The sequence below is a fragment of the Misgurnus anguillicaudatus genome, chromosome 5 (genome assembly GCF_027580225.2).
Source record: "Misgurnus anguillicaudatus chromosome 5, ASM2758022v2, whole genome shotgun sequence".
NCBI classification, from domain to species: domain Eukaryota; kingdom Metazoa; phylum Chordata; class Actinopteri; order Cypriniformes; family Cobitidae; genus Misgurnus; species Misgurnus anguillicaudatus.
This window is the reverse complement of record NC_073341.2, coordinates 35,217,193-35,238,692: the sequence shown is the minus strand read 5'-3', so window position 1 is coordinate 35,238,692 and position 21,500 is coordinate 35,217,193. Positions and strand designations below refer to the sequence as shown.

Sequence of the window (21,500 nt, the reverse complement as noted above, 5' to 3'; positions counted from 1 at the left end):
ATGGAGGGTCAGAAAGCTCTCGGACTAAATCTAAAACATCTTAAACTGTGTTTCCGATGATGAACGGAGGTCTTACGAGTCATTAATGACATTATTTTCATTTTTGGGTGAACTATCCCTTTAAGATTGGTTTTGTGGTCACATTTTAAACCAGCCCTTCACTGGTAAGACCTCTAAATGTGTATTTGTCTTCAGTTTTTAGTGACGTGGCACACTATAGATGCTGATTCTCCGGAGTTGAGTCACATCTTGTGTTGGGCTCCAGCCGATCCTCCTACAGGACTGTCCTATTTCTCCAGCATGTATCCACCTCATCCACTGACGGCACAATACGCTGTTAAAGTCCTGCGCTCCTTTCCTCCTGTACGCTCATCTAAATCCATCACACCTGCTATTAAACATCCCTATTTAATGTCATTTTTAACTTGTCGTACTGAATGTAGGTTTCACTTTTTTCAACAGGATGCTATTCTCTTCTACATCCCTCAGATTGTTCAGGCTCTGCGCTATGACAAGGTATTTTTCTGTGTGTCGAAATCCAACTTACAGTTGAGGTCATACGTTTACATACACCTTGGGTGGAAAATGCTGAATTTTTGTTGTGTAGATGGGATACGTGAGAGAGTACATCCTATGGGCCGCCCAGAAGTCTCAGCTTCTCGCTCATCAGTTTATCTGGAACATGAAGACGAACATCTACACGGATGAAGAGGGACACCAGAAAGACCGTAAATAAATCATCTCCTTCACACCTGTTTGTCGATGCGTGGTATTCATGTCGTGTGTGTTTTATTTTTTCCAGCTGATATCGGTGAACTTCTTGAGCAGATGGTGGAGGAGATCACTGGATCTCTGTCCGGTCCAGCCAAAGATTTCTACCAGCGCGAGTTTGACTTTTTCAACAAGATCACCAACGTCTCAGCTATTATAAAGTACTTCTGATATCACTGAAATGTCTGTATTCGGTTACACTTTGATGATAAAATAAAAGTTTCTCTAATCTCTTCATTTATTTATCAGACCTATTCCTAAAGGAGATGAGCGCCGGCGAGCCTGTCTGAGAGCTCTGTCTGACATCAAAGTCCAGCCAGGTTGCAAGTCAGATTTCTCTATATTCTAAACATATGACAGTCTTTCCCTGTATAATAATTCGTCTAATAATTCGCGTTTGCTCTGCGTTTAGGTTGTTACCTGCCCAGTAACCCAGAGGCGATAGTCTTAGACATTGACTATAAATCCGGTACACCAATGCAGAGGTACAGTGAGCATTATCAGCCTACTTTTTACACCTGACATCTGGGTGATTCTCACGAAATCCAGACTTAGAAGGTGTCCAGCATCAGAATTTTTAAAAGCCCTTGAAGCCAATTTGTTCTGCACATATAAGATTAAGGTCTGAACTTACTATAATCATTATTTTTAAAGGTTTTTAAAAAATATTTACTATAGAATTCTTTATTCTTTATCAAAAAGTATCATTACCGCAACATGATATTACATTAAATATATGCATTTACAAACTCATGTTTTGGTAACGAGAACTAAAAAGTTGTCTAGGTACTACGACAAACAAAATTTAAACTTTTATCTGGAGAGAAAATATAAGAACTGCTTACCTGGTAGCCATCTTGAGTGTCACAGTCAATTATATCCCTTCAAACAATTTTTTTAAAATGTTAGTTCCTTGAAAATTGTTGCGGAGGATGAGAAAATTGGTCTTGGATAGATTTATATTCCTTATTATTGTCTCTACATTTACCAACGATCACCAAATACCACATGCTTCTTCACTGTAAATGTTTATAGTATAACATGCACTGAAGCTTTTTATTTTTTAGATTTTTTAATTGTAAATATTTCCATGTCAAAGAACCCAAATCCAGTCGTGGACACGTTGCGGTAATGAAAATGTTCCCCTTAAATGTGGAAAAAAACTAAATTGGTTTGTATGATGTCATTTGAAATCATGTGCAAAATAGTACATGAAGAGATGTTTGTAACTGTATGCTTCTTATTTTCATAGAATTTACTTTTTTTTTATCAAAATGTTTCTTGACACCTCATAAGTCTAATTTCGCGAGAATCACCCATCTGTCTGATGGGCTTCGCATGTCTCTTTATGTTTGTCATCACAGTGCTGCCAAAGCACCGTACTTGGCCAAATTCAAGGTGAAACGCTGTGGAGTGAGTGAGCTGGAGAAAGAGGGTACAGACACAATCACAAACATATTACATAGTTAATTGTATGATATTATGCACACATGTACTTGATAAAACATACAAAGGTAACTTATAAACACATGTATTGTGTTTGTGTAGGTTTACTGTGTCGATCAGATTCACTGGATGAAGCACGCAGTGAGGAAGACGCACAGAAGATCTGCTGGCAGGCGGCCATCTTTAAAGTAGGAGACGACTGTAGACAGGTGCGTAGACGTTTCATGTCTATCTCTTTCTAGATTAATGAAACGGCTCTTAAAATTACGGTACTGTACTGTTCTCTCTGTAGGACATGTTGGCTTTGCAGATCATTGGTCTTTTTAAGAACATCTTCCAGCTGGTCGGCTTGGATTTGTTCGTTTTTCCTTACAGGGTTGTGGCTACGGCACCAGGAGTGAGTTTGAATTTACATCAGAAATATGAAGTCTGTATGTTTAATGTATGAAAATGTGAAAGTATTTTTGCCTGTGGGAATGATTTTTAGCTTTTTTCTATTTAGTAGATGATGTTACAATTACAATAGCAGGTTTAAGGAAAACACCACCGTTTTTCAATATTTTACTATGTTTTTGCCTCAACTTAGACAAATTAAATGATTAGTCCATTTTCTTAGAAGGAGTCCAGATGGGTTACTCACCACCATGTCATCCAAAATGTTCAGTCGAGAAGAAATTGTGTTTTTTGAGGGGGGCATTCCACGATTTTTCTCATTTTGATGGGCTTTAGTGGGCCCCAGCACTAGGCAGTTTTAGTGCAGTTTAAAATTGCAATTTCGGGGGACTCTAAACGATCCCAAACGAGGCATAAGGGTCTTATCTAGCGAAACGATTGTCATTTTTGGCAAGAAAGGTAGTAAGATGCAGTTTTGAACCACAACTTCTCGTCTATCTTCGCTCCTGTGACGCACCAGCGCGACCTCACGTAATTGCATAATGCCGTGGAAAGGTTATATGTTACATTATGAAACGCACATTTGCGGACCATTTTAAACAATAAACTGACACAATGATATTAATTAGTGTCATTCGACATACAACAACGTCTGAACGGTCCTCTTTCTCCACAATTGTAAACACTGGTGCGTAGTTTTGCAATTGTCATCCTTGACCTCTTGACGTGATGACTTATTGCGTGGGGTTGCGCTGGCGCGTCACAGGATATAGAGATAGACGAGAAGTTGTGGTTTAAAAGTGCATATTTTTTATTTTTCTTGTCAAAAAGGACAATCGTTTCGCTAGATAAGACCCTTACGTTTGGGATTGTTTAGAGTTCTTTGAAACTCCGTTAAAACTGCAAGTTTAAACTGCATTAAATCTGTTACGTGTTGGGGTCCATTAAAGCCCATTAAAATGAGAAAAATCTTGGAATGTTTTCCTCAAAAAACATAATTTCTTATCGACTGAACAAAGAAAGACATCAACATTTTGGATGACATGGTGGTGAGTAAATTATCTGGATTTTTTTTAAGAAAATGGAGTAATCCTTTAATACATACCTATCTTTATTCAATGCATGCACTTAATCTTTGTACAGCGTGTCGTGAATGTGTTAGCATTTAGCCTAGCCCAATTCATTCCTTAGGATCCAAACAGGGATGAATTTAGAAGCCATGATCAAACACTTCCATGTTTTCCCTATTTAAAGACTGCTACATGAGTAGTTGGACGAGTAAGTATGGTGGCACAAAATAAAACATGGCGTTTTTTTAAGCGGATCAAACTTCCGTCAATATTTCTGCGCCCGAGGTCGAAGTGCTGCAAACTAAGTGCTCTTCCGCCATACAATATATTTCTCATTTTTTATCCACTTAAAAAATCGCCACGTTTTATGTTGTGCCACCATACTTACTCGTGTACCTACTCATGTAACAGTCTTTAAATAGAGAAAACAAGTGTTTGGTAGCTTCTAAATTCATCCCTGTTTGGATCCTAAGGAATGAATGGGGCTATAGGCTAAATGCTAACACATTCCCAACGCACTGTACGAAGATTAAGTGCACGCACTGAAAAAGATAGGTATGTATTAATTTGTCTAAATTGAGGTAAGAACATAGTAAAATATTGAAAAACTGTGTTGTTTTCCTTTAAAGATGCAATGTGTAACTGTTAGAAGGATCTGTTGACAGAAATGCAATATAATATACAGAACTATATTATTAGTGGTGTATAAAGACCTTACATAATGAACTGTATTGTTTTTATTACCTTATAATGAGCCGTTCGGAGTTCTCTTACATGGAGTCGCCATTTGGTTGACATTCACAGCTAGATGCCGCTAAAACACAACTACACACAACCTACACAAAATAAATATTAAATGATATAAAATCATATAAATCTTGCGTTTATTCTGCAGTGTGGAGTCATTGAATGCATCCCAGACTGTAAGTCCAGAGATCAGCTGGGTCGACAGACAGATTTTGGAATGTACGATTATTTCCGCAACCAATATGGAGACGAATCCACACTTGCATTCCAGAAGGTGGGAAAATCCACAAGGTGTCTTGTATTTCAAAACCATATTTAGTGCTGCTCATCCTTTATGTATTTATTTCTCTCTTAGGCGAGGTATAACTTCATCAGGAGTATGGCTGCGTACAGTCTGTTACTCTTTCTGCTCCAGATTAAAGACAGACACAATGGCAACATCATGTTGGACAGACAAGGACATCTCATTCACATCGGTGAGATCTTACCCACATCACAAAAGATCATTCAGCTACACAAACACAACATACACAGATCTGTAATGGTGCTTTTCCATCGCATAGCACCCCACGGTTTGGTTTGGGTCGGGTCAGCTCACCTCACTTTGGCTTGGTTAGCTTTTTCCTTGAGTTAGTATCACTTCGGAGTGGGAGGGATTGAAGGCGTGTCGTTATATTTGCACTGCCTACTGCTGTGAGAGCATACAAGTGAGAGCGTTGTTTTACATTCCCATACATTTATTTATTTATCAGTCTGCCACAAAATTAAAATTGACCACCACAAATAGATGTTTGCACATCGCATTTATCACTACCTCTGTCTTACATGACAGTTTCTGTACAAACATCTGTGGTGTCGGTCGACGCGCTCCGCTGAACCTTAACCCATTAATTGGCGCTGTCCTGTGAGCGGGACACCTACGTTTATTTCAATATTTTCTATGTAAATGTTAATCTATCACGACAAACTATATATTGTTGGAAAGGTCTAAGAATGTAGTTTTCATATTTCAAAACCTTTTAGCAGTAATAATAATGCAGTAACTGTAATTTATTCATTTGTGACACAAGTATGCAGCAAACCTCAAAGCAAACCAGCACAAACCTCAGTTTTTTGACAATTTTATGTATTAAAAATTATACTATATTGCATTTTTATTTATTACAAATAAATGTAAACTGCTTTAAAAAAAATTAATACTTTCACCTCCAGACACTTCTCTAAAAAACGTTGAAGTGTCTTCTTTAAAACCAAAAATTACCAAAATTAAAACCAAAATTAAAAAAAAAAACCCGCCAGAGTTATATTAATTTAAAGGTGTATATCACCTTTTCACCAACCCCCCACTCAAAAAGGGCTGCGCCAGTTAAAGGGTTAAGTTGCATTTAAGCATATATGCGGACGTGCACGTCACAAATGTGCCGCCACAAACTGCAAGTCTGGAAAAAAACTGTTATGGTGTCCCTGATTCTCAACCTGTGGATGTTTTTCATCGCTAAAAGGGAGTTTAGGAACTTACAGCAAAGCACATATGACAACAAGTTTACTCGAGACAATGCAAGCTAGCATACAGGTAAAGCTAATCTTTTACATTATAGCGATGACGCTGGTAGTGACGATTCTCTCAGACCAATCAGTGATCTACAGTCTTTTCGCGTCACGTTTGATATCAGCTTGGGTCGCTTGGAACCCCAACCGAGGTGGTACTAAAAAAAGTATTGGGTACTACGTACTGCACCCAGTGGAAAGCCCTCAAAAGTAAGCTGACCCAAACCAAACCGTGGGGTACTACGGAAAAGCGCCATAAAGTTCTTAAAATCCTCATCATCCTTAAGCTTCATGAGCTTGGATGTTATTTAAATATCTCACAAATAAAATTCATCTCAAATCTTTTGCACATAAACTCATCATAAACATATCTCATGTCTGTCTGCCTGCCTGAGTTTGTTTGTGTGTCCTCTACAGATTTCGGCTTCATGTTTGAAAGTTCCCCAGGTGGGAATCTGGGCTGGGAGCCGGACATCAAACTGACGGATGAGATGGTGATGATCATGGGGGGGAAGATGGAGGCCACGCCCTTCAAATGGTTCATGGAGATGTGTGTGCGCGGGTACCTGGCCGTCAGGTGAAGTGTGTTTGTGTTTTGAACAGGGTTAATGTGTTAGAAACAGAGAGACTAAATTGACTTCTGATGTGCTGCCAGGCCGTACATGGATGCTGTGGTTGCCTTGGTAACGCTGATGTTGGATACAGGCCTGCCCTGCTTCCGTGGTCAAACCATCAAACTACTTAAGTGAGTTCGCGCAACAAATCTCTGTTTTACATTCAGATGCAGGAAGGATGTGGTTGTATTATAATTCATCTAATGAAAGTAATAAAAACATTAAAATAAAAAAATGGCATGAGAGATTCCGGTATTTGGATAAACAGCAGTAAATCAAACACTTGATAGTTTTGAAATGACTGTGGCAGATAACAGTAATTTAGTGTTGTTTGTGTTGTAGGCAGCGTTTTAATCCTGGAGTCAGTGAGAAAGAAGCAGCAGCTTTTATCATTAAAGTTATACAAAACTGCTTTCTGAGTAGCAGGTTAGTTTCTCTCTTTTCTCTCACTTTTTTACATACACACATTTAACATGCTAATATAATAAAAGTGTGGTAACAAAAATAAATATTTGTTTCAGGAGCAAAACCTATGATATGATCCAGTACTACCAAAACCAGATTCCATACTGAAGACCATTGTGTATGTGTTTATGTCTGTGTGTGCACATACGTGTGTGTGCATGAGAGAGAGCTTGCGCGCGTGTGTGTGTGTGAGAGAGAGAGAAAGAGAGCGAGAGAGAGAGAGATTGCATGTGTGTGTATACAAATCTTATTTCTCTCTTTCAGCCTGATACTTTATGAGCTTCAAATATTTTCGCATGGATAAATACTATCAGCAGTATTTGATCATATTCTAAAAAATTTTTTTTTAATGTTGTTTTATCGTTCAGTCGTTTTACTGCATGAATGGAGTTCAGTTAAACACTGCAAATATTACTAAACCAGATTGTGCAAGTGTTGTTTTTCTGTGTTTCAGACAACAGTTGTTAATTTAGTAACTATATAACGTGACTGGACTCAAGACAGATGTATTATTTTATAGCTCCAGGTGACATTTTAGAAATGGTACAGGTGACAAACTCACATTAAATGAACCATTCACCCAAAATTACAATTCTGTTATTATTTTATTTTTCCATGAAACATAAAATGAAAGAATAAAAAAGTGTTACATAGTCCTCTCGACACCTTTAATAAATACTATAGTGACCATGTGTGTCAAGCTCCAGAAATGACAAAACATTAAAGTGTCATAATGTACTCGTGTGCTATAGATGTATCATTTAGCATATTAAATAATTATGTAGGCGACTATTAATCTTCTTCTACCATGAACAGTTTAAATGAGCTCCAGAACTAAATAATTGAATAAATTATTCCTAAATTAAAACTATATTTTTTCATTATATTTAAGAAAGTTATGTGAGGTTTTAAAACCATAAGAAAAATATTTTTGAGTTTAAAGCACAAAAAAGAGTAATTCTGTTGTTTGAATAATTTTTGATCAGACTTTAACATTTTTTTAATCTTTAGGTCACATGACTTCCGATCAATCACTGCTAATGACTGCTTGTTTTTGTAGTACACATTTATTGATTAGTTAACTGCAGTAAAACTAATGTCTGTAAACTTGTTTGCACTGTTACTTGTGTATTTATTCTGTCTGTGGTATTAAATTGAATAAATTTAGCCTCTATTAATTCTTCATGTGTACACATGGTTATTTATTTTAGTATATACTAAAGATGACTAAACCTAAAACTGAATCAGTGAGAAATTTGAACTTTGCATGTAAGGATAATGCTAAATGTTCTTGTCCTAAAATATGTCCAGAGGGTTTTATTTTGTTTGTTCAAAACTTTTATATGAAGGACATTGGAGTGATGCAATCACATACAAACCCTGTTGTTTCCAATCTAACCACCAGATGTCTCTCTCAGCTTTAATAATATGTAACATTCCTACAAGTCTTATGAAATTTGCCATTTATTCATTTGTTTCATGTTTGAAGAGAACAAGGTAATTATATAATATTGTTTTATAAACCTAAGCATATGGAATGACGCACTCTCTGTTCATTCAAAACTATTATAGTTATAGGTTTAAAAGTAAGTATGCATTTTATCTAACTGAATCACATTTCACAAAGACAAAAAATTATATTGCATTTTTTAAAGTTTAACATTTGACCCTTTTAGTGTTGGTAAACATTGTTAGTTTTTTTTGTTGGGCGGAGTTTAGGTGAAGGCACTGAACGCTTAAAGGCGGGTGCATGCATTTTGAAAAACACTTTGTAAAAGGGAGTCGGGCGACTACCAAACACACTTGTAGCCAATCAGCAGTAAGGGGCGTGTCTACTACCGACATTGTTGTCTGGGTTGCGTATGTGTGGGGCGGGTCTATCAAAAGAAGGTTCCGATATTATAGGGGTTGGGGCGTGTTTGTTTAGGTGATTTCAAATGTCAGCATTGGCTTTCAGAGATCATGCACCCTGCCTTTAACACTAGCTAAACAAATATACATTGTTTGTTACATTTGTTTGCTAACACTATACCATAAGGTTGTATATGTTAACATTTTTAAATGATTAGCTAACATGAACCAACAATATGCGATAGTTTTTCATCAGTTATTCATCATTTATTCAACAACATATTGTTAATAGAGTTATGGCCAATCATGCTCATGGTGCATTAACTAATGTTAACAGTTAAAACTTTTCCTTTTAATAATATTTTATTAGTAAATGCTAAAATTAACATTAACTAAGATTAATATCTGTTGTTGAAGTATTGTTCAGTGTTAACAGTGCTCGAATTGAATCAAGGGGGTCCCCACCATAAACAGCAAACCCAAAATGGCAACACATTATTACCTTTAAAGAGGACATATAATGAAAATCTGATTTTTTCTATGTTTAAGTGCTATAATTGAGTCTCCAGGGCTTCTATCAGGCTAGAAAATGTGAAAAAGATCAACACAGTAACTTAGTTTAGGTAAACTATTCTCTGCAAGCATGAGAAAAAATAGGTCATTGAAATTTGGCTCCCCTTGTGATGTCAGAAGGGGATAATACTGCCACTTAATCTGCACTATCCAACCACGGCTTTGCCATTTAGTGCAGACTAGAGATCAGCTCATTTGCATTTTAAAGGACACACCCAAAACGGCACATTTTTGCTCACGCCTACAGTGGCAATTTTAACATGTTATAATAAATTATCTATATAGTATTTTGAACTAAAACTTTACATATGTACTCAGGGGACACCAAAGATTTATTTGACATCTTAAAAAAGTCTTGTGAAATGTCCCCTTTAAATACAACTGTATGATTTTTGTAATACCCCAAAATATTTTGCATCAAGGCTGGAAAATAATTTATAATCATTTTAAAATATAAAGTTTCACTGTGAATCAATGTGGTTGGCCTTTTGGTGGTGTTGTTGATTATTTAACAAGTGCAGGTGCAGGTTAGCCTACATTATTATAGGTGGGGCAAGTTGCTTGTTTTATTAGTCACTTAGTAGACTATTTATTTAACAATTTTACTTAAAACACATGCTTCATTAGGCAAAAAAGCTGTACAAATTATTTGAACTTACATCAGTTTATGAGGCAAGTGATAAGAAAGACATCCAGTCGATGATGAGAAAATCCTTTTGCTCTCTTGAAAAATGTGTTTTTATACTCAGGTGAGCTAAACCTTTAGAAATATGTCTATATAATTTGTCAGACTACAGACACAATAACATTAGCCTATATAGTTCATGCTGGACAAACAAAGGTGCCTTAGGCTATAAAACTAGGATGCTGTGGTTGCCTTGGTAACACTTATGTAAGATGCTTTAATGGTCAGACCTCTCAACCAGCTCAGGTGAGTTTTGAAGTTACTGTGGCCTTTTCTATTATATTAATATCATCAGATCAAACGCTAGAAGGCGCTGTGCCTTTTATATATTTTTTTATTTCTGCAGTCTCAGATCATCTTGTGAAGTCTGTAGTGTCAGCATCAGATAGGACGACCAGACTATTACTGACACAAAGCCCTTGTTAAAACATGGCTGTAGCATAATGAATTAAAGTAGTGTAAGACGTTGAAGCAGGTAAAGGGGCACGTAGAAATGCCATAGTAAGGCAAACACTATGTTTTTTTTTGTTTTGTGATGCAAATACATCTGAGCGACATTTGGCTTATTAGTCCATTTAAGAGATTTTAAACTCAATTTTGACCAAATGTGCATTAACTGTGGTTGCCTTTGTCTGTACGTTTGGTCCATTAGTATTATGTATTTTATGTTTGTCATGGAAGATCTAGCCTATCATGGAAGATCTGACCTACTATTTATTTATTTATTTTTTTGTAAATTTTGATTTGATTTATTAGACAACAAGTGAAAGGATAACACAATAAAGTTCAAAAACAACTTAAATTAACTTATATTAACTCTTCACAAACCCAAATTTTAAAATAGTATGTTGAAATGACTTGCACAGTCATTTTTTAAACATAAAAATGTAAGTCAGCAAGGATGTTTTACATTGTAGGTCTATCTGTGACAACTAGACCCTGTCTCCTTCATATCTATCTTTGGTTTTGTGTTATCTTTGGTTTTTGGCAGAAAATCAGTTTTTTCTCCTCTTAAAACTGCGCGTCCTTTCACGCTGGGTTTAGTAGAGCTGATCGCGCGCACACTCACGCAAGCGCACACTCTCCGATGGTCGCGCAACAGTCGCGCGGCAGGGAATGCGCACAGCTCGAGCAACAGCAAATGCAGCTCAAACACAACAGTAGACGGTCATTTCCGAGTCTCTTCTGTTCGTTTAATGTGTCCTAGAAAGATCGAATCAACCAAGTCTTTCATTTAATGCCGGGCAGATGTTTTTATTCCGGATCAAAGCTCTCAGCGGATCGGCTCGAATCACAGGTGAGTGAATCCGACTGTCTGCGTCCATAATGAGGTAAAACACGGACCTAACCGTAGACATTTATTTGCACATACACATACAGTCTTTTTAGGAATAATGTTGGAAATGGCTCCATGTAGCCTACAGTATATATGTGAACTGTTTATATTCCGTTTTTGATATATCATTGCGATTCTCGCTCTCACCAGAGCTCGAGGAAAAACTGGCACATCTGATTCTGGATGTGATGCTCTGATGAGATTCTGATGAACAGATCTCATAAAATCAGGACAAGAGAAATCTGGTGTCCATATGGAGAAGAGCGAGATCATTTGATGGTAAATGAGGATGAAAGGAGATGTGGCCGTGTAAACGGACCTCAGACGGATGTCTGTCTTTGACTGGAATTAAACATAAGGGATTTCATTGCAAACGAGATCGTTTATATCACACGAGCTTCTGCGCGGTGCGGTTTGTGCGCACATGGGTTTATTATGGGATTATTAAAGGGGGAGACACACAAGGAATGACCTCGATATTATACAGAAGGATGTGTGTTGGAAAAATGCGCATAAAATGACAGAGACAAAGAATCCTTTGGTCAAAGCTGAACATCAGCAGATCTCTTCAGTTATTGATCACACTGATACAGGATCAGTCACGGGGACCAGTGAGCTATGTTTGACCTGCTGGATTCTCTCTTTCTGTCAGTCTATCATGTATATCTGTACCTGTCTGATATGAAGTGTTTCTGCCTATATGGTTACAATAAATGCACGTGGCTAACTCTATGATCAAAACCTTTATTGCAGCTTAAAAAAATGAAATGTATTTGACCGTGTTTAATAAATCTGTCTACAAACAATACTGCATACAGGAATAATTAAGACACATTATTATCATTACTTCAAGTCTTTATCTTATTACATTCATTTTGGTTTTGTGTCTATTTCATGCTATATTTTCTGACTCTTTTTTCCGGTTCATTACTTTACAGTAATTAAGCAGAACCCATAATGAGATTGTGACTACAGAAGCTGGGAGCTTTGTCAGAGATCTGATCTGGACCTGATAAACTGGACCTTAGGACCAACCTCCAGAGCCCTGTTATCTGATCATCTCTACCAACACTTCTGTCTGTTTATATCACATCTGCTCTTTCTGGATCATAGATAATTCTTGAAGGAGGAGTATTGTGGATACCATGATTACTTCCAGAACAGGAATATTAGAGACTAATCTCATTTTTTTAAGCGAACTCGATTACAGTGATGAATTTCTCTATAGCGAGTGAAACAGCCCCTTGTTCGTTTTTCTACGGGATGTGTGGTGACCTCTTCAGCATGCGGTGACATTCAGATTGTGTTTTCATTCTTTCTACTGTTTCTGTGGATGGTGGACCTTAAATGAACTGAAAATATTTGTTCGAGTTATTAATAATAATAAATAAGAGACCATCATTATTGCTCCTGGAATATTTGCTTATATTGGGATAAAAATCCGTTCTGTTTTCTGCTGGATCAATCGATGGCTCGTCCTGGCTCTGGTGTTTTGGTGTCGATGGGAGGGGGACTGGGGTACTCTCCCAGCATGGCCAGAGTGGTGGTCTGGGAATGGTTAAATGAACATGGCCGCTGGAGGCCTTACACCGCCGCAGTCTGTCATCATATCGAGAACGTGCTGAAGGGAGATGCGCGTGGAACCGTCATACTGGGGCAGGTGGAGGCTCAGCTCACGCCTTATGTCATAGACCTGCAGTCCATGCATCAGTTCAGACAGGACACAGGTAAGACAACACACACACACAAGATGCATTTGAACTCAATCACATTTGAATCACAAAGCATTCCTCTCATCTGAATGGATAATCCCATTCAAAACTCATTCCAATGGTTGTTGTCCTTGTGTGCACTGAAAGTCAAACTGTCATTGCCTTATTTCTGATGAAAATGTATCTGTAAATTCTGCCCTAGTGTAAACTTATTACCTAATAGTACTCAGTAGTAAGCAGAACTTAACTTTTTTTTAAACAACAGAGATCTATGTATGTATAAAACTTCATACTTCTTTAAGGTGTCCAGATGGATTCTCGCAATTTGATGTATGTTCGTGTTCCTACCTAACTGTTTGAATATATAATTTTGTTTATGATGTGTAGTACAGTATGGTGATGTATCTGCGGGTTTAGCTGCTGGTTGCTAAGGTCGTATTGACATGGTTCAACCCTGCGGTCATTACTAAAAATAGTAAGAGAAAATTACAAGACCAGAAATCTGCATTCCCATACCCTTGATTTATGTGGGATACATTCGTAGAAGCGTTTCATACCAAACTCTATATCTGCATGATGTTGGGATGCTCTGAGAGGTTGCTGTGGTGTTGCTACTGTATGTGGTTGCTAAGGTACTCTGAGTGAGTGATACAGTTGCTATGGTGTTTAGATGGTTGTTTGTGTGGTTTGATTGAAGTTTTATTGACTTTCTCTTCTTAACAGCCATAGCATTTTTCTGTATACAAACAAAGGGGTTGTTCAAATTAATATGAGCGATGTTAATATGTCAATGTATGATGTACAATAGTTAACACTATTGAATGATTGTAAAATGAAAGATGAGTGTGTGTTTAATGTAAACCAGAGACAGTGAGATTGTGTGTCTTGTGTTTAATCTCTTGTCAGACCGAATTGATCTGTGTTTGTCTCAGGAGAGTGACTGTGGTTTGATTATACCGCGGTAAAGCTTCTCCTCTTACTCGTCTCACACACAGAAAGATTTTGAAACGCTACATGATACCTGATCTTGTACTCAAGGGTTGTGGGTACAGTGTGAAAGTCCAATCATTAGCTTTTAAATATAAATGATAGATCTGTTGAGTTTTAAATGGCTGGCTTCCTTTTAGAAACTAAAAGATTGAACGTGAGTGAATCACATTTATCCCTCCTTACTAAGACGGATAAAAATGAATAAAAACTATATGAGGAGCTCAGATGCAAAATCCGTTAAATGCCACCTTTGTCAAAAATGAGATAATGCACATTATTCAGTTCGCCGCCATGTTGATTCCAAACAGAGGCTGTGAAGGTCTGAGGGATAAACGTCCAGAGTGTGCACTTTAAACTAAAGGAGCACCGATATATCAGCCGATGATGCTTGCTATGCTTCTCAATGAATTACGGTGAAATGCCGCTACATCCAAAAGCCAGAGGGCGCTCCCGTGCAGAAACTCAATATGCGCTGTAGACGAAAAACCATACAAACACAGCTATGACACGCAGCTCCAGGAAATGGCTCCAGGAAATGACCAGCATCCCGATACAAAACATCAGGATTAAAGCGCACACTTTGGAAATCCATCCCGCACAGCCTCAGTTTGGAATCAACATGGCACCAGGCTAAATGAGGCGTATAATAATAACTGAATGCTCTTAGAATACAGGCTTGTTGGCAGAATCCATTACAGGGGACATTTCACAAGACTTTTTGATCATGTCAAATAAATCTTTGGTGTCCCCATGTGAATTTCTAGCTCAGAATACCGCATAGATAATTTATTATAACATGTTCAAATTACCAAAAATTTGCTGTTTTAAATGCAAATGAGCTGATCTCTGCACTAAATATCGGTGTTGTGGTTGGATAGTGCAGATTAAGGGGAGGTATTATCCCCTTCTGACATCACAAGGGGAGCTAAATATCAACGACTTACATTTAGGGCTGTAACGATATATCGTGTGTCCCATTAAAAAGACCTGTCTAAACTCGAATCTGCATCGCGATTCTGTGTTTCATGCACAGCTTGTGCGTGTACTATGGCGTTTTGGTCAGTAAGAAGTCCGTTATTAATCTCAAATCATTATAAGTCGTTTATAACGTGCATTTAAAAAAGCAACAGTCGTTAAACAAAATCATTCAAAATATTCTTTATTATCATGAAAATACCTGAAACAATCTGAAGAACGGCGATATGCATATTCCTGTAGACATTTCCTGGAATAGGGTTCGTAATGCTACTTCTTCTGTGGCACAAAGGGAGTTTCTGCACGAGAGCGCCCCCTGGCTTTTGGATGTGGCGGCATTTCACCGTAATTCATTCAAATTAATTCATTGAGAAAAAAAAGCATTTGCACGATAAATCGTTACAGCCCTATTTCACATGCTTGCAGAGAATGGTTTTAAGTTACTGGGTTGATCTTTTTCACATTTTCTAGGATGACATAAGCACTGAGGACCCAATTATAGCACTTAAACATGAAAAAAGTGGGATTTTCATGATATGTCCCCTTTAAGAGTCTGATAAGAATTAAGATGTCAGACACACTTACAATTCATACAAAGTTTCAGTGGAAAACCACAAATATAATGTTATTCACACCAAAACTGCATATCAAGATGAGCATCGAAACAATTTGTTCATTGTGTAAGATTTTTGCCAGAGCAGCCTGTGATGTAGCTGTGTAAAGGTTATGAGTTTAATGTGAGGGGTTTTATGGCTCAGCAGATTTATTATGACACAATCAACACTTTGTGGGTGGGTTTAATGCAGTCATCTGTAAATGTGTGTTGGACAGGTGTTATGGTTACTGTCGTGTGCAATCAGATAAACAGATTGTCTCTGCATGCATGCATTCACTTTACCTTTCTTTTTTGGGCAGTGCAGATTACCTCAGGGTCGGCAAGGTTTTACACATCTCTGTTTAACCGTGAGAAACTTATCAGAGCTGATGTATGTGCATTTCCAAGGCTCTTTGCATGTGGTTGTGTGGTTACAGATGTGTGTGCGTGCGCTTTGAATACATGCTTATGTCTACTGTATGCTTGTGGGAGTTTTTTTTTTCTTATTGTGGGAAGTTTACGTGCTTGGTGTCTCATAGCTGTAGATGCTTTAGTGAAGATAAAACTGATCTGTGTTTGTGATGGATTATAAGTGAAACATCAGCAGTTTCCCATGAAACATACTGACATCAGAACAGAGATGTTTCTTTATAAGTAATAAGTGGGCGAAAAAGCTGCTAAAAATGTATCACTGATTATTTATATTTGCTTTTACTGCTTGACTTAGAAATAAAGGGTGGAGCAACAATTAAAGAGGATTTTATTGGGTTGAATATTTATACAGTTGTTTCAGTATGCTTTATTTATTATTGTGGTGTCTTGTAGGGGTGGGCGGTATGACCAAAAATCCATTTCACGGAATGAGTCATTTTATTTCACGGTATTTATGTTTTATAGCTTTATGTTTATATTGTTTTTGGAATATACAAATGTGCAGAAATGTCTCACTCACTAATAAGCTTTTAACTAAATGCTCACCGCAGTTTAAAAAATATAATAAGTTAAAGTGAAAATACATTAAAGGTGCTATGAGGGAATGATCATAGAGTCTTTATTCTTGCGGATGCATTGAGAGACATCTGCACATGAGAGAGCTAAGGAGAGACCCGTGGTGGATTCACCTGTGCTTATTATGAGATTACAGAAATGACTTGTGTTAGCCACGCCCACTTATTTACATTCCACATAATAGAAAAATATTTACGTCTGACATTTTATATGTTGTTTATTTAACTAAGTTCAGGAGGAGCATGGTCATGTGATACAACCAATCAGTGCAAAGAGGTGCCTATAAATAGCTGTCCCTCACCTCTGTCCCAAGACAGTTTTTGCAGCATTTGGCCCTGCTCATGTGTTGTCACATCCGATTTGAGTGCTGTCCGTCAACAAGCCTCTCGAGCCCGCCACTACTTGCCCAAGGAGCAATTCTCACAAAATTATACTTGTGAGGTGTCATGAAACATTTTGATTATAAAAGTAAATACTATCAAAATAAGAAGCATACAGTTATAAACATCTCTTCATGTACTATTTTGCACATGATTTCAAATGACATCATACAAACCAATTTTGTAGTTTTTTCCACATTTAAGAGGAAAATTTTCATTATTGCAACGTGTCCATGACTGGATTTGGGTTGTTTGACATGGAAATATTTATAATTAAAAATCTAAAAAATAAAAAGCTTCAGTTTATGTTATATTATAAACATTAACAGTAAAGAAACGTGTGGTATTTGGTGATCACTGGTAAATGTAGAGACAATAATAAGGAATATAAATGTTTCCAAGACCAATTTTCTCATCCTCCGCAACAATTTTCAATCAATTTTTAAGCCCTCAAGGAACATTTTCAAAAAAAAAAAAAATAGTTTGAAGGGACATAATTGACTGTGACACTCAAGATGGCTACCAGGTAAGCAGTTCTTATTTTTTCTCTCCAGAGAAACATGAGTTTGTAAATGCATATATTTAAGTAATATCATGTTGTGGTAATGATAATTTTTAATAATGGTAATCTAAAAAATGTAAATCATTCAATAGGAAATATTTTTTAAATCCTCTAAAAATAATGGTTATAGTAAGTTCAGACCTTAATCTTATATGTGCAAAAACATTGGCTTCAAGGCAAAATTCTGATGCTGGACACCTTCTAAATTTGGATTTCGTGAGAATCACCCAGACGAACACTAGTGATCTTCGGTTCTTGAACGAATCGTTTCTCAGGAAGTAACTGGTCGAGGCGGTTCGCAAATCGAACTGAATCAAACTTTAGTTACGGGAATAGGTTCTGAGTTGAAGACGCTGGACGCACAGCCGAAATAGCATGTCAGACTCAAAAAGAACCGAATTAGCCGGTTAACCAACTGTCTGAGTTTGTTGAAGATTGATGAGGATACTGACGAATGGGAATTGCTAACGCTGCATTTGTATCACCGCAAAGAGCCTGATGCGCAACGTTTTTTTGTTTTATTCGTTTCTTGATATGCTTGTTTCAGTTAAAAGCTACATTTTTATTTTTATTTTAGTACGATTTATTGTGCATGCAAATCATATTTTAGTTGTTTAAGGAACACCAATGAGTTAAAAGACATTAAGTTTATTCATTCTTTATACTTAGTATACTAGTATACTGTAATGTGTGCTGTAGGTGCCAAACTTTTAGCAATCTTATCCAAGTTGTACTTTAGGCTTGTCAAACTGGTCAGTCAACTAGATGAATAAGACACCAAAACGACTAGATTAACTTGACAAAAGACTACACAATAAACGTGACTTGAAACTTAACTTTGACTCACTTGACGAGACATGGTTTTAACTAGGGATGCTCCGATCGATCGAACGATAATGGTGAAATGCCACTACATCCAAAAGCCAGAGGGCGCTCTTGTGCAGAAACTCCAGACGAAGAACCATAGACACGCAGCTATGACACGCAGCTTCAGGAAATGGCTTAAGGATGTATTTATATTGCTGTTCTTCAAACCTTTTCAGGTATTTTCATGATAATAAAGAATATTTATAATGTTTATGTTTGACGAGTGTTGCTTTTTCAAATGCATGTTATAAACGACTCAAACGAACAGCGATTTCAGATCGATAAGGACTTACTGATCAAAAGCCGTAGTACATGAAATAGCTGTGAATAAGTTTGGCTGTCCGATTCAGAATAGTGATCAGCCACGTTTTTTTTGTGGATATCGGCATTGATCGGTGCACCCCTAGTTTTAACAATGAGTACAAAACGAACGACCACAGGACAGCAAACACAAGGGCATTAAATAAGGGAGAAAATCAAGAGGGGAACAGGTGACATGAATGAAACAACAACAATGCGATTAACGAAGAGACGAGGGGGCGGGGTCAGGACATGAGACCGAAAGCACATGGCCTGAATAAACAAAGCCAGTGCCTTCACACAAAACGTGGGACTGCTATGACAGTTTCCACTCCAGCCCATTGAGAGGAATCATTGAAGAAGAACTGATAAAAGCGTTGAAATTAGCACTAATTTTCCCACTTTCCATTGGTTTTTACGTTTACACTTTTTTGGGAATGTTCTTCTGGCTGCTGTCTGTCATTACGTGGTATTTTTGGGGAGTACTACTACTACTACTGTACTGTATGCGAACTCGTGAATTCATGGTAGCGGTATACACCGCCATACTGCTCAGCCCTAGTGTATCATTATTATGCACACTGAAGTATTTTAAAAGAGTTAACCTGTAAATGGTGATGGAGGACACCTCTGTCTTTCTTTCTTTGCTCAGCACTTTTCTTATCTTGACTGACGGAGTGAATAATATCAGCCAGATGCTTTTTGGCAGCAGCGGCCCATGCGGCTGAATCACACTTTTTTGTATCATACAGACACGGTTACCTCTTTTCTCATTAAGAATGACAGCCAAATATGCTGTTAGAGAGAATCAAGTCTCCTCTGAGGTCTGAAGGTGAATTTTGATCAAGCATAAGTAGCATGTAGCATAAACAGAGTTATGCTGAGTTTACACCAACCGCGTTTCAGGCGTCAAAATCGCGTCTACCGCACCTAGTTTGCCGCTTGAACACTTTGAATGCATTCGTGCATGTAGAGCGAAGTAGACTGGTGGAAAAAGCAAGCATTTGACGCGTGTCAGAGGCAAAGTCCGCTTCTTGTGGGAGGGGCAACTGCTATGCGGTTGTCTGTTTGCAAGATGATTGATGTTCATTGTGCATTTATAGAGAGAGTTACCGGTTTGTATTTGGTAACTTTACTATAAGGGAAAATAAACAGCGTGCGTTGATAAAGGTCACGTGACTCAAAAGTGAAATGTGTATTACAACTTACCAGGTTGCCTGATGTCCTCACTGACACTCTTCCAAGCGAGGTCCTTTTTATTCCTGTCTCTATATAAATAAGAACTTGTGTCGTATAGCTCCGGGTGACTGCTCACGGACAATATCAAGCGTTCCTTCAGGTTGAATCAGTGACTCCGGGCGGGCTGCCTCCACAGCAGCAAGCAGGCTCCTGATTGGTTAACGCAGTGTGAAATTTCCGCCGAAGTTAAAATTTTTCAACTCGGGCGTCAGCTGGCAATTCGCGTCAAACACAAAATGCACAAAAACGCCTCATCCGCGCAGCGGGACCTCCTAATGCGGCTTTCACATAGGAAGCGGTGTGCGCTGCGCCGCTTGTGCTCTGCTGGCCAGACCCCATTTTGTTTGGACGATCGGTTTCTATTGGCCGCGCGGGTAATCATCACAGAGCCAACACAAAAGTTAAACTATTTTGAACTTTGACCGCGGCGTGAGCGCAAGCTGCGCTCGCTGCGCCCGGGTATTGCTAGACGCAACAACAAACCGCCCTCGTGCGGCGAAAGCCATTGAAATGAATGGGTTTCATAGCGCAGCACAGCGCGCACCGCGTCCTATGTGAAAGACGCATGAAGCGCGTCAACGCGTCTTCACATTGACTTAACATTGAAATCACTCGCGCTTCACGCCTTTACCGCGGTTGGTGTAAACACAGCATTAAAAGGAATACAGTATAGATTTTTACACTTTCTGAAGAGAAGAGTTTAACTGTAAAAAAAAACAATGGCAGAACGTCAGGGCATTACTCTGCAGGATGCTTTTTTGGTCGGTCGCTCTCTAACCCAAATTATTATCCCTGTGAACAGGAAGTCCTGATCACCCAAATTCGATTTTGTCTGTAAGGTCCTTTGCCGATCCCGCTACCCTATTTCCACCCAATGCTTTCCTGTCTAATTTCCACTAACCTGTCTAAATAAGGGCACAAAAACAAAAAACAGGAAGTCGCGATCGGCTTTACTATTGTGACTTATTTCTGAGTGAAACGGAATGTCACATGGAATATAGCGGGCGTGGCTTGTGTTGTTTGGATATAGAAAACTAGGCGTTTAATTTAGAAATGGAATCACAGCAGACTGAGAGTTGGAGGGGGCGGAGTTAACGGATGCTCACGCCCAAGCTATCTCGGTGACATCATCAGAGATGGATTGTGGCAAGAGAGTGGAAGTTCATTTTCAGAGTTTGTTTTTTAAGTTTATGAGGGCACATGAATAAAAAAAATTATTATTACCCACATGGATAAATTGTTTCTGATGAACACTATTCCATAAAAAATAAGAATAGCCAGATTTGATTTAATGGGGACTTTAAACAAACCATCTTATATGATATTCTGACTCAGGTCTTTTATTCAATGTAAATCTATGGGATATTTTTCAA

At 38.0% G+C, this 21,500-nt stretch overlaps 2 protein-coding genes across 4 annotated transcripts in view; both read left to right on the top strand.

Moving 5' to 3' along the window:
• Positions 1-8,233, top strand: part of pi4kab (phosphatidylinositol 4-kinase, catalytic, alpha b) — a 48,005-nt gene extending 39,772 nt beyond the window's left edge. For all 3 annotated transcript variants that reach the window (XM_055167390.2, XM_055167391.2, XM_055167392.2), the window contains 15 exons: positions 196-363; positions 463-516; positions 608-728; positions 803-932; positions 1,021-1,091; positions 1,184-1,256; positions 2,136-2,206; positions 2,320-2,426; positions 2,510-2,614; positions 4,576-4,701; positions 4,783-4,903; positions 6,393-6,552; positions 6,631-6,720; positions 6,932-7,015; positions 7,111-8,233. In XM_055167390.2, coding sequence (XP_055023365.2) covers positions 196-363; positions 463-516; positions 608-728; positions 803-932; positions 1,021-1,091; positions 1,184-1,256; positions 2,136-2,206; positions 2,320-2,426; positions 2,510-2,614; positions 4,576-4,701; positions 4,783-4,903; positions 6,393-6,552; positions 6,631-6,720; positions 6,932-7,015; positions 7,111-7,162 — 1,533 coding nt within the window. In that variant the 3' untranslated portion in view covers positions 7,163-8,233. The remainder of the gene's footprint in view (positions 1-195; positions 364-462; positions 517-607; positions 729-802; positions 933-1,020; positions 1,092-1,183; positions 1,257-2,135; positions 2,207-2,319; positions 2,427-2,509; positions 2,615-4,575; positions 4,702-4,782; positions 4,904-6,392; positions 6,553-6,630; positions 6,721-6,931; positions 7,016-7,110) is intronic.
• Positions 8,234-11,238: 3,005 nt separating this feature from the next.
• dtx1 (deltex 1, E3 ubiquitin ligase) overlaps positions 11,239-21,500 on the top strand; it is a 30,924-nt gene continuing 20,662 nt past the window's right edge. Inside the window, exons 1-2 of the mRNA XM_055168308.2 lie at positions 11,239-11,460; positions 12,438-13,226. Of these exons, the coding sequence (XP_055024283.1) occupies positions 12,968-13,226 (259 nt within the window). The 5' untranslated portion in view covers positions 11,239-11,460; positions 12,438-12,967. The remainder of the gene's footprint in view (positions 11,461-12,437; positions 13,227-21,500) is intronic.